A 13867-nucleotide genomic window follows, 5' to 3' on the forward strand; every position below is an offset into this window, starting at 1 on the left:
TTCTTGAAGCGCCATCGTCATAATGTTCGCTCATATGACTCGTGGCTGCAGGCACTGACAACCTCACCCCCTTCCCCCAAATCTGATTTTCTGCATTTTTCTGAAAGTTGTTGTTCTAAAGGTTTTGAAGTTATGGGAGGATGTCAAAGCGCAGCCCAGATGCAAAGGTGACGATTTATCCTGGCCGTTTCTGAGCAACCAGGGCCGGTATTTTGTTATTGTGATCTTTCGGGGAGCTCATCAGTAAAACAATGACGACTGGACTCCCTTTATCTCTGCCCTCTCCTGCATTCTCTCTGACTGAGCTATTGTCTGTCCACGCTGCTCCCGCTCTAAACACAGATGCAGTCATTGGGATCCGACCCGCATGAAAAGGGCAGCTTCAAACCCTAAACAGACTTTCATCTGCACAACAGTGCTTTGACTCTCCAGCCTGTGAAGGTAAAGCCACACCTGCAATGCAATGGCGCAGACAGCGCGGATAAGGTTTCTATTTGGTTGAGAAGTATTCACAAAAAAAAAAAAAACAGCGTATAAAACAGCCTGTTTGAGCAATGAACAATGTTTGGATGTTGTCGAGTGCTTATTCTTTACTGAGGCTGACAAATCCAAAATCGCGATCCTCTTGAAAGCAACTCCAAGCCACACTCTTCCACATCTATCATCATTATTTTAAGATGGTCGCTCGAAAGTAAATTCAACACCTTGGATTTCCTGACTCTCTGTTAAAATGCCTACTCGGCATTTGTTTCATTTTTTTTTTTTCCTTTGGGGCCAAAAGGAGAAGTGATGCTGTCATCCTTATGTCTGTACTGGAGAAATGGTATGTAATGTGGCCTTGATAGCTTAGATTTACTGCAAACTCAACCTGCGACACACAGACCATTTTGAACATCTTATCTCATTTGTAATATGTGAGAAACTCCGCACATGATGAGATGAAACTAAATGACATCCTTTGGCCTGATTATCAGTATGCGCGCATCCAGCTTTCGGCCCTTTTCACCATTTCCATTTGTAAGATCTTGATCTGAAGTCTGATTTGTATTAAAGTGTGCTTGCATTATACCGGAGAATCCACAAACACCAAGTGATAGATGCAAATGCGGCGGTTAAATTCTCGGACTGATTAAGCCCATAAATGTTGTGCAGTCCACGCCTGTCATTTTTATTGCTTTCCTGCTATTTAGTTAGGATCAAATTTTGTCACTTGCATTAGCAACAGAGTGGATGGGGGAAAAAAAAATGTGGTCGACTGCACAAAATAAAAACAATTACACCAACCACAGCCCCTCCCTGAGCAAACTCATTATTCGTCTGCATTTCCCAGGGGTAAATGGGAGGAGGAGCAAAGCTCCACCTCTTACACAACAATCTCTTTACCTTCCTTCTGTTAGCATTTCCTTCTCTCTTGAGACTAATATTTTCGCTAAATTGGATACGCGTTTCACCGCATGCAGCAAAATTTGCTTCGTGATATCTTCTCTCAGGGCAATCTGTCGTGACAGTGCCCTGCCTGCAAACACTGCCGTATTTATTTATTAATGCAGGCGTGCGGGAGGCAAGGAGCGGTCGAAATGTGGAATTGACATTTCGTCAAATGCCTTTGAAAGGTGCATTAAGGCCTCACGTATCCTTTGCTCGACAAACGACAGCCACGTTGTCTTTTGCATTACAGTATACAACAACGGCGAAACCTCCAGATTATGTTCCTTGTCACCGGTTGACTTGCAAGTTGTTCAAAATTCCAAACAAATCTTCCCATGGGATGTAATGAAAAGCGAATGGTGTGTTCTAGCACAAACTCAACGAACTTTTCAAGTTTGATTTCATTTGGACGTCCCGAACCATCATGTGAGTATCAAGAGAAATTGGCCTCACAAAATGAACCACAATAAAGTAAAAATGCTCAACCTTTGCGGTTGCCAGAAACACCCATGGGGAGTAATAGAGAGTGAAAACGTGCTATTTGTTGACACGTGTTTTGGATCAGTTTCACGTGAGTCGTTACCTGTTATGCTTTTAGACTCAAGCTATTTACATTGCTGTATACGTCATGCAATTAAATTAATTTACTGTGCAGTCGGAGCATTTCCTATGCAGCACTAAGCTCTATTCCAGGTTCTGTGGTTTTTACAGTTCTTTGGCGATGTCACACAAAAACATGTAAATTATGCTTCAGGAGCCCTGTGAGTGAACTTGCTGATGTATGCTGAATGCAGAGCACCGAAGAAAGACCGCAGTGCACACGGTTTGTTAAAGAGTAGGAATATGGACAGCTGCCTATACATTCTGCAATTTTGGACCCAAATTTGCATTTTGAAATCGCTTTAGGCAGGACCGATTAGAATCAGAATGTATGAATCGGGACAAAAGTGCCGCGACTGAAAACACTGGTACTAAAGGGCAATCTAATTGTAATGTTACCAAAAAAAAAAAAAAAATCCTCAGCCATGGATTGTGCCGAGCTCAGACAAGAATGAGAACCACATGTACACAAAACATGCGTGTGCATTATGCATGAGAAAGAATCCTCCGGTGGTGCACCTGCTCGCCTCGGGCTTCCACAATGCAGCTTCCATATGTGACGCAAGGCATTCAAACAGGCTATTATCGCTCACAAACTCAGCAAGCATTAGAGGAATGCCTTGTGTTCCCCTTATTCCAAAAGAAAGAATCATTTCAACAAGGGGTGTCAAGAAAAAAAAAATGTACCCGAAGCCTCGCATTAAAGTGGAAATCAAGTAAAAAAAAAAATGTCTTTGCAAGTCGAAAGCCGACACTCTGATTAATTTTGCATTTGTGAAATCAGAATTAAACGGACTAATTCATCAATTTACGAGCGGCGCTATTTTGGGAGAAAATTTAATCAGCCGGAGAGCGAAATGGGTGAATGGTAAAAGCAGCTACCTGATTGACACTTCACCAAATCTGGTCTTGTTTTGTCAAAAAATAACATGGGAAGCTACGGCTAATACAATACAATACAATACAATACAATACAATGCATGCTAATTTATAATACCTGTCACATGCTAGTGTCAATATAGTGGTGATTTATTATTTTAGACTTTTATGTTTTCTTTATTGCTGCAATAATAACTCCAACGATTTGATTACAGAAAAGACCAAAGAAAAATCTCTGCCTAGAATTTTAGCACGGATCATTGTTCCACATGGACGATTAAGAGTCGCACGGACCACTCCGGATGTAAAGCGTCCATAAGAAGGAGAATGTCCAAACTTTGAGATCATTTCACGCTGAACAAAGAAGATGAAATTTTAGACTATAGTGTACAATGCACCAAACTAGCGCAACCACAATCGCCAACACAACGGTGTCAATGCTAGCTAATTTAATACAGCTATTAACTCATGTATCGTAATGCCTTCGCAAGTGGTGAAGTATAAACAGAACCGCTGGTGCACTTTCAATCGTTGTTAGTGGTTACAGTAGTTACACGGACACCAAACATTGAGCTCTCAAGTACCAAATTATTTCAGCTTCGCTGCCTTACACTGAACACTCGAGGACCAAATTATTTCAGCTCCACTATCTTCAAACAATGATATTCAGTTGTAAAAACTGGAACAAATGACCAAACAAAACAAAACAAAAAAAAAAAACAGAGGTTAGTGGATTGACTGCGGCAAATTCCGACCAGTACAAATTCAGGTTATGTTTCCATTGTAGGATCGGGACTTAGTTATAACCTAAAGACCCCCTTCATATGCTAGCTTTAAACAAATGCTTGTTAAAATACTAAAGAAACTCATTTGCAGGATATCATCAAGTCTCTCCATTCCAATCGACTCTCTGTTTGCAACTTCTCCAGGGCAAAACGACTGCAGGATCAAGACAACTGATCAATACAAAAGAACAACAACAAACAAACAAACGAAAAAAGTCAAGACTCGCACCGGTCCCGGTTGCGCGGGTCTGAAACAGATTCTTCATTTTGTTTCCTCAACATTGTTTCTGTTGACCTCCACCCACATTTAAGATCCTGCATTTTGCTGTGAGCATCACTGGCACAGAAAACTGGCACCAGACCAAAAAGGATGTCTCTCTATTTCCGGATTGTTTTTTTTTTTTTGGGTGCAGAATGCCTCGCTGATCATGAGAGAGAAACGGGGAGTGCCGTAAAATGAAGATGCCGAACTGTTTTTTCATGCGAGGAACACAAACAAGTTGCTGAAAAATATTAGCCAGAGGGAGGAAGGATATTAAGAGCAAAACTAGGCCGCCATAAAACAGCGCTAACACTTCTTGAGGTTTGTTTTTCTTGGTTGTGTTTAGAAGGCAGATCAAACGCTCCTGCGCAGGTGATGGAAAGCTGTCATTTTATGTAATCTTGCACAAGCTGAATGTACCGCAGTCGTACAGAATGTAAAATGACACTGACTCCCCCCCCCCCAATCTTCCAATAAAAACATTTTTAAAAGCACTTAACATCCTGTGAACTCACAAGCTGCAAGTCCTCTACAAAAACTATTTTTAGCACAATCAGCCTGTGCTCGAGAAAAAAAACGAGTGCCCTATCCGAATAATTGTATACTTGACAGGATGGAGCGTGGACAGAATGGGGCTTTTGTAAGCATGATTATGAGGAGGATATTTTGGGTGGTAAGTAACAATCTCCAACAAGACTGCACATTTTGGCCTTTAAGCTTTTTTTTTTTAAAAAAATCAAACCATCACTGGCGCGCGATTCGCAAACAAGCAACCGGTTTTCCAATGAATGCATAGCGCTTAACTGGCCATATTTAAAATCAACAAAGCTCGATCGTTGACTTTCTTTAGTGGACCGTAAAAGGTTGTCTTTAATTCCAACTGTTGGTACAAGTTGAAATGGAGGTCTGGTCTTCTTTTGTTTGATTTCAATGGTTGCAGAACTCACTAAAAGAAAACAAGAACAGGACATGGGCGAATATCAAACAATCCTAATGCGGATCAGCCTTCACACACCTTGAACAGATTCCGGTCTGAATGAAAACTGACATTCATTTTCTCGTTGGTGTGGTTTATTTGGTCGGGCGTGAATGTATGAATTGAATTTGGATGTGAAGCAAACCAAGCGCACATACAGTACACTTCCTCCAAACAAACCCGGGCGCCGTTTGGTTGCGATGAAGGAACGGTCCAACATGGATCCAATCCAACTGGAAAACGTTTTAGCTCTCCGTTTAGCATACTGAAAAGCCTTCAAGTGTGAATTCTCCTCACACTCAAGGAAAGATGTCAGAGTGAAAAGGGCACACAAACAGTGTTACTCCTTTAGGGTCGGGGTGGGAGGGGTTGGTGTCTTGCTCAAGGGCACCTGGACGGACAGTAGTCGAGAGTTGTAAAACTGGGAAAAATTTTGGGGGCATTTTCCATGTTTTTAATTCTATCCAAAATTAAATTTTAAACCTCCTGTGCCATATAGATGAACGAGCGCTGGCGTTTTATTTTTGATGTTTAGTTAAGTCAGTTTACTTTATTTTTTTTGTTTTTTTTTTTTTTTTGCAGGTAACATTGTTTTGAATTGACAAGCCCATCGACATCCAGCAATTAATTGTGTTCCGCTTTTTGAGGGTCTCTCCATTACCATGACTCACAACAGCTGATTTTACTCCATGTTATGAACTGAACTCATTTGGAAGAGAGAAAAGTGGAATGTAGCCATTGAAGCACCCAAAGAGTTCTGCGTCATTCACTGAAAAGTAAATGAAAATGCTTGAAGTCGTCCTCTTTGTTAAGATTATAAACCTCCAAAGAAATTGACAAGAGTGGCTTTATTTTGAAGAAGTCCTCCTTTTTCGGTAAATGCTTCTGTCCATCTAATCCTACTATCAAATCGACTGCAACGAAATCCACGGCAGAGGCAACTGAGATGACAATCACATCGCACAGAAGCGACCACAAACGCTTGTTCCCATGACTGCCGAGAGCCATGTGAGCCGCGTGCGCAAACCGCAAAACATGAGCAAATACTTGAGCGATGTGCGGCCCTGGTGCACACTCTAAAAACGCGCCATTTATGAGACCTTGCATTGACCATAGCTGTGAATCTTGATGCAAATAAACTTGTCGTGTGTGCAGAGAAAAGAAGAAAGAAGAAACATACACGCACCTCGCTGCAGAAAATCAATCAGTTCAGGGGACCACAATATACAGCATGTATCTCACTCTTAAATTGAGGAGAGTTCTCAGGGGGGCTGGGGGGGGGGGGACTCTGTTCCAGACATTCAAATAAAGGAGAGTTGTGACTAAGGGAACGGAAGTGTGGGACACAGGATGTTGCTGTTGCTATAATGACTTAACAGTGCAAAATGCCCAGTTCTATTTCCGACGGTGTATGCAGCGCCCGGAGGAACAGTAGGTGTGTAGGTGTGTGTGTGTGTGTGTGTGTGTGTGTGTGTGTGTGTGTGTGTGTGTGTGTGTGTGTGTGTGTGTGTGTGGGCACTCAGCAGCAGGACTCATGCAACAAAGAACCAACACATTCCACTTGTCTCATTGCCTCGTCAGCACTCTGCTGCCTTTCACATTCAGCAGTCCACCTCAGGCACTTCCCATGCGCTCTCCCTTCTTTTTTTTTTCTTTTTTTTTTTTTTATCATCTGGCCTGCTCTCCTCATCCTTCCAGGCCACTGAGGATCCGTCTGGCAGGCCGCCCTTCCTCCGTCCGACGACACACAATCCAAACGTTTACACGTGATGCATGATACAGGCGGACAACAAGTGAGAACCGCCGATGAAATTGTACATTTCGTGTGTGTGTGTGTGTGTGTGTGTGTCTGTCTTATCTGTCTGTAAATCCGGGCAGCCAAATTGACGTACTCGCTTGTGCTATTTTTGTCCCATTGTGTGTGGACTGCTGGCACCCAGCGGTTTGGTGCATGGGAGAGCTTAAAGGACAGTGAGGAGGAAGTGTAATTTGCAAAGAGGAAGAGTGTTCAAGAAGCACCACACAACTTCAACACCCCCCCGCGCCCCGACAAAAATTATGCGATTGTACAGGGGTGGTAGGGTGTATCAAAGTACAAACACTTGATTCCTGTCGTGACGATGATTTTTTGAGGTATGTTTATTGTTCTTAAAACAAACAACCATTCATACTCACCTCGGGACAATTTAGAACACAGGTGTCAAAGTCAAGGCCCGGGGGCCAGATTCGGCCCCCCACATCATTTTATGTGGCCTGCGGGAACAAATCCTGTGTGTCAATGATCATGATTCTTGCTGAAATCTGTACCAAAATGTCAAATTATCATGGGTAATAAATAATGTTGAGATTTTGCACTGGCCCTCCGAAGCAAGCCGTAACTCCGAAGTGGCCCGCGACTAAAAATCGGTTTGACACCCCTGATTTAGAGTGTTCAATCAGCCTGCCATGCATGTATTTGACATGTGGGAGGAAACCGGAATACCCGGACAAAACCCACCCAGGCACGAGGAGAACATGCAAACTCCACTCCAGGAAGGACAGGGCCCAGACTCGAACCCGAGACCTCTGCGCTGTGAGGCAGATGAGCTAACGAGTCGACCAACGTGCAACTCCTAGCAAATAGTCACAAATGTATCATTTTATGGCTGCAACACATTCCCCAAAAAAAAGCTGAGACAGGTGGCAAAAAAGACTCATCAAACACCTGTTTGGAACGTCTCACAGGTGAAAAGGCTAACTCGAAACAGGTGGCTGCCATGACTTCCTTGAATTGCTCAGTCATTCACAAGCAAACATCGGGCGAGGTTTACTTCTGTGAACAACTGCGTGAGAAAAAGAGTCCGTTTAGTTTTAGGACAATGTTCCTCAACGTACAATTGCAGGACTTGAAGGATTTCGTCATCTACATTCCATAATATCATCAAAAGGTTCAGAGAATCTGGTGAAATCAATCCATGTAAGCGGCAAGGCCGAAAACCGACATTGACGAGAGTGTGGCGTCATAGTAAAAGAAGACGGGCACGAGACTGGCCCGCCTGCTGTCCAGACCCGTCTCCATTTAAAAACACGTGGCGCATTATGAAGCGTAAAATATAACAACGGGGCACTGTTGAACAGTTGAAGCTGCACATCAAGCAAGAATGGAAAAATAATTCCAAAGCTTCAACAATTTGTGTCCTGGCCAGACCCAACAAGTTCGATATGTCAGTTCAAATGACGAATGCTTGATTAATCAAGAATAAAATCATCTGAATGCATTTTTTTTCCCCCTGAGGCTGGGTCACACAGATGTTTTCCCTGCCATCCACCCGGCTCGCTGAGATGACTGCGGTTTCACCATGCGATGCAACAAGAAAAAGAAGCGCACACTCAGGAGAGTCAAGATGGAGTGTTTGTACAGCTGACTGATATCATGCCCTCTTCGCAGCAAGTCACGTGACCGGGGAATGGTCCAAGATGTCAGAGGCCAGAACTCCAAACTGCCAAGTTTAGCTTTCAACTCCCAACAATGACACTTGCGCATTTGCTTGAATGACATTTAACAGATAACGGATTCAAATTCTGATGATCACTGTCCTGACTCACAAAATCCAAATATTAGTCAATGTGTATCAATCGCCTCCATAATCTTTTCTGCATCTTTTTTTGGGGTGGTGCGAGGGGGGTGGTGGGGGGGGGGCGGTTGCCAGATTCGGCCCCCCACATCATTTTATGTGGCCTGCGGGAACAAATCCTGTGTGTCAATGATCATGATTCTTGCTGAAATCTGTACCAAAATGTCAAATTATCATGGGTAATAAATAATGTTGAGATTTTGCACTGGCCCTCCGAAGCAAGCCGTAACTCCGAAGTGGCCCGCGACTAAAAATCGGTTTGACACCCCTGATTTAGAGTGTTCAATCAGCCTGCCATGCATGTATTTGACATGTGGGAGGAAACCGGAATACCCGGACAAAACCCACCCAGGCACGAGGAGAACATGCAAACTCCACTCCAGGAAGGACAGGGCCCAGACTCGAACCCGAGACCTCTGCGCTGTGAGGCAGATGAGCTAACGAGTCGACCAACGTGCAACTCCTAGCAAATAGTCACAAATGTATCATTTTATGGCTGCAACACATTCCCCAAAAAAAAGCTGAGACAGGTGGCAAAAAAGACTCATCAAACACCTGTTTGGAACGTCTCACAGGTGAAAAGGCTAACTCGAAACAGGTGGCTGCCATGACTTCCTTGAATTGCTCAGTCATTCACAAGCAAACATCGGGCGAGGTTTACTTCTGTGAACAACTGCGTGAGAAAAAGAGTCCGTTTAGTTTTAGGACAATGTTCCTCAACGTACAATTGCAGGACTTGAAGGATTTCGTCATCTACATTCCATAATATCATCAAAAGGTTCAGAGAATCTGGTGAAATCAATCCATGTAAGCGGCAAGGCCGAAAACCGACATTGACGAGAGTGTGGCGTCATAGTAAAAGAAGACGGGCACGAGACTGGCCCGCCTGCTGTCCAGACCCGTCTCCATTTAAAAACACGTGGCGCATTATGAAGCGTAAAATATAACAACGGGGCACTGTTGAACAGTTGAAGCTGCACATCAAGCAAGAATGGAAAAATAATTCCAAAGCTTCAACAATTTGTGTCCTGGCCAGACCCAACAAGTTCGATATGTCAGTTCAAATGACGAATGCTTGATTAATCAAGAATAAAATCATCTGAATGCATTTTTTTTCCCCCTGAGGCTGGGTCACACAGATGTTTTCCCTGCCATCCACCCGGCTCGCTGAGATGACTGCGGTTTCACCATGCGATGCAACAAGAAAAAGAAGCGCACACTCAGGAGAGTCAAGATGGAGTGTTTGTACAGCTGACTGATATCATGCCCTCTTCGCAGCAAGTCACGTGACCGGGGAATGGTCCAAGATGTCAGAGGCCAGAACTCCAAACTGCCAAGTTTAGCTTTCAACTCCCAACAATGACACTTGCGCATTTGCTTGAATGACATTTAACAGATAACGGATTCAAATTCTGATGATCACTGTCCTGACTCACAAAATCCAAATATTAGTCAATGTGTATCAATCGCCTCCATAATCTTTTCTGCATCTTTTTTTGGGGTGGTGCGAGGGGGGTGGTGGGGGGGGGGCTGTTTATCTTTTGGAAGGCCATCAAAACCCATTATGTTTCTCAACTGTTCCCAGAACTTCTAAACCACGAAACAAGAATTAAAAATAACTCTTAAGTGGTCATAAGAGTTTAAATTCCATCCATCCATCATGTCTCCAATAGTTCATGTCCTTCGGCAGAAGAACAATTCACACGCATATTCACAAAGGCCATTTTTTTTTTTTTTTTTGGTCTTCTGTTCAAGCGAACATCGTGCACATAGCAAAAGTAGCTGTTTGCAAAAGATTTCCACAGATTAAACACAGAGATAATCTCGAGTGCTGTCTACATGGTGCCTTGTATTGCGGTTGGAATGAAAGCAAATTGACAAAATGGAATGAAAATACTCCGCATCACACATCACAGGGCAAACGTCGCTTGTATCGTGCGTTTCTCAAAGAACTTCACACCGTCACCTCAAAATGGACTTTCATTTGAGTTCAAAGGGGTGGCATAATCTTGCTGCCAATCTTGATGGCACATGAGCATTTAGTGTCATAAAAAGTTGCGTAAGGAAAAAGAAGATGAGTGCTTCAAATAGCATTGAGGCAACGTTGTCGAGAATTTCTACAGAAACCAAACTTGAATGTTTTGTACAAGTCCGGACAGCGATGCCCACCCATTGTGAAACTCTTTACGGCGATCAAAAGCTTCCAGTTCTGAGCGGAGCGCAACGAAGCAAGACACTAATGCTCGTCGGTGGCTTGCGTGGCGCAATGCGTTTAATTCGTGAAGTTACAAGTACGTGAGAAAATCCAATAGCCTATAAGCACACGGTAAATAGACTAGTTTACACATATTCTATGTTCCAAGAAAAGGTAAATGTTTAAACTATCGAGGAGTGTGTGCATTACAGCCCAAACACTCGAGATGCCGGCGGTTCTTTCCGGTTTTACAGCTCCTTGAGTTTCCATCATTTGGAAATTTTCTTGAAATCTAAACGCCTTGGGCAGACGTACCCTCCCGTTTGCCTTTGTTCGAGCAATATGTGCACACTGCTCGGACGCCGCCCGGGTGGTGTAGTGGGTGTGGCCAGCCTGGTTTGACTCCAGAGCTCAACCGAAAATCCCCCTTTGTGCTCCAATCCTCGGGCCGGGAAGCGCGTCCAACTGAGCCAGCAATCTCCAGGCCAACCACCGTATGTCACAGAACCTCTCAAAGGTGAATGCAATCTGTTCTGTGACACTGGTTGATTTTGTAGTTGTTCTCATTTCAAAACTAGGTGTTAGTAGACCCGTATAGTAAAAGTACGAAAGGTATCGTACTTGATGTCGTTGAGTTCTCAAAGAGTGAATACTCGCACTGGTATCGGTCTGGAAAAAAAGTGGTCCTGAGCATACATACTAAACAACTCTGTCATATTTGAATGTTTTTTTGTTTATGTCAACAGGTGCACCGCACACTGCAGCAGGTATCCACCCTGTTGCTGTTCAGTCATACGCTGCTATTCTTTGGACATCCTTTTCAAACAGACATTGATAGCGCACAAGCACAACACGAGGCCTTGGCTTGGAATTTATCTGAGGGCTGCAATTATTTACACTTAGCTGATAAGAAGTCACCAATGACCAAGCCCCAACGTTTCCCACAAGGGATGCAACCTGGGCAAGAAGCCGCACTCTGGCCTCACATCACGCCCAAACAGAAATTGCTGCGCGATAAGGCTGCACCCATGATAAGTCAATGACTAAGTGATATATGATGCTGTGTCGGTATAGGGAAAGAGACATGGGTATACGGGGCTTTGAACAAGAGAGAAACTTTCATAGACTCAACACAGAGAGCAAAAATAGGAGGTGTCTTTATGCCAGGTACTGGATGTCATTGAGCTTGTTAGCAAGCTGGATGATTTTGAACAGCTTTGAGGCAATGTGGATTTTCATTAGCATGTTCCCTAGCTGGATGGCGACTCACTTTCGCAAAAAGCTAGATCAAATCTCAACCAACTGGTGACTAAACTGGATCTAGACTTGGGACTTCCAAAACTACTTGCAATTTGCGTGTACTATACACTCTATTAGCTACTTACCAGTAAGAATGTGAACCAGATAGTTATTAAAGTGGACGTCATCAACTAACTAATAACCAAGCTCAACATCTAACGTTATATTCGCAAGCTGGATATTTACCTCCAAGTTAGAGCCAAGCTGAAAGTCAAGGACGCAGTGTTTTTTGCGCCTGTAATGGGCAGCATTTTACACAACCCCGCTTTGTTCAGTGGAGATGTTGGCGCTGTTGGACAGTCTGAGTTGGTGCGGCTGGATGGATGGCTGCTGAAGTTGAGGATAAGGAGATCGGAGCGTCGGCGCGGAGCACAGATGCGTATTTGGAAGTGAGAATCGCCGCTTGGAATTGAAATGGATTTGCATGGGACAGCAGAAATGAACTGATCTCTGTGTTGCGTTTATTATTTTACTTTATGTCAACGGTTTTGTTAAGCGCTTTGTTCCAGCTGCTGCTGTTGTGAAAGCGCAATATAAATCAGGATGTATTGTATACAAGTTTGAATGAAACGAAACAGCATAAACACATTTAACAGGAATGTTTTACCTTTTCACGTTTTAAAAACACATTCAGAAAGACTTCCATTATTATTATGACAATTTTACACTCAACGTTACCATGAAGGGATTCAATTAATACCATGATGTGAATTTCAGAGCATACCTTTGCCATTCTGCCAGGCGGTGTACCAGGACAAGCTGAGGAAAGACGTGAAGAAAATTATCGCAGTGGCCACAGTTCCATTTCTGAGCCTCATCTCATTTCAGCGAAGCCTCGCTCGTGTCGCCGCCGTCCTCTCTCCCCGAATGTGCCCCCTCCCCGCCACCACCACAATCTGACAAGTGTACGGTGACGAGTCAGCGATCTTCCGCGTCGAGGTGGTTTACATGTCTGGTTAACACGGAGCAGGAAGAAGCATTTCGACTTCGGGTTCTTTTGGATGATGTTGGTGGACCCTTTGTGACGTCGAGGCGACGCCTCGAAATCACGTCAATTCCGCGACCACGAGCAACAGATGAGAAACCCCCGAAACGAGCTTCAGTACAAACAGTTCAAGTGCAGTTACATCCCCTGCTTCACGTAAATCCTTTTCGGTTCTGTGGTTGACGCTGATCAGCCGGGCTTTCCAAGACGTCACGCTAACATTAATGGGCAACTGCTGCGCACAATTGCCAAAATAACACCAAAAGCACTCAACGTGTGTCCAAATCTTTCGTCGTGAAACGCCTTAATATGTTCAATTCCACATGCACGTTGACGCGCGCATTTCCCAAAACCTAAACTGTTCCTCGGTGTCAATACGTTTCGTGAACACACTCGCTTCCGGTGCAACATTTCAAAATAAAGTAGTTGTTGTAGTTCCGTCCAGTGAATGTTTAAAACTTTTTCCACCATGAAGGTGACCTGTAACTTATAACAACACAAATGAAATATTATTTTGGGGGTATTTTCAATCAGGTAAATACAAACAAATAAGTGAAACAATTACTGTATTCTAGGCAAGGCAAAATGTATTTATAAAGCACAAATCAAAGGCACAGAGAACAAAAACAGCCCATGAAAATTACTACAAGAATGTACATATATGAACATGTAAACACATTTACAAACAAAAGATGTAAAGACATTCAAAAGCACAAGAAAGAAAAAAAGTAGCTTTCTTACGAAAATACTTTTCATGAAGTTGATTTTAAAAATGTGTGTGTGTGTGTGTGTGTGTGTGTGGGGGGGGGGGGGTTTTTTTTTTTTTTCCCCCCCTTTTTTTGAGA

General features: G+C 43.4%; 1 protein-coding gene across 1 annotated transcript in view; it reads right to left on the minus strand.

Moving 5' to 3' along the window:
* Positions 1–13400, minus strand: part of mgat4a (alpha-1,3-mannosyl-glycoprotein 4-beta-N-acetylglucosaminyltransferase A) — a 30513-nt gene extending 17113 nt beyond the window's left edge. The window contains exon 1 of the mRNA XM_019894443.1: positions 12762–13400. Coding sequence (XP_019750002.1) covers positions 12762–12855 — 94 coding nt within the window. The 5' untranslated portion in view covers positions 12856–13400. The remainder of the gene's footprint in view (positions 1–12761) is intronic.
* Between the last annotated feature and the right edge of the window lie 467 nt (positions 13401–13867).

Source organism: Hippocampus comes, unplaced genomic scaffold (assembly GCF_001891065.2).
Source record: "Hippocampus comes isolate QL1 unplaced genomic scaffold, H_comes_QL1_v1.1 scaffold96, whole genome shotgun sequence".
Classification (NCBI taxonomy): Eukaryota; Metazoa; Chordata; class Actinopteri; order Syngnathiformes; family Syngnathidae; genus Hippocampus; species Hippocampus comes.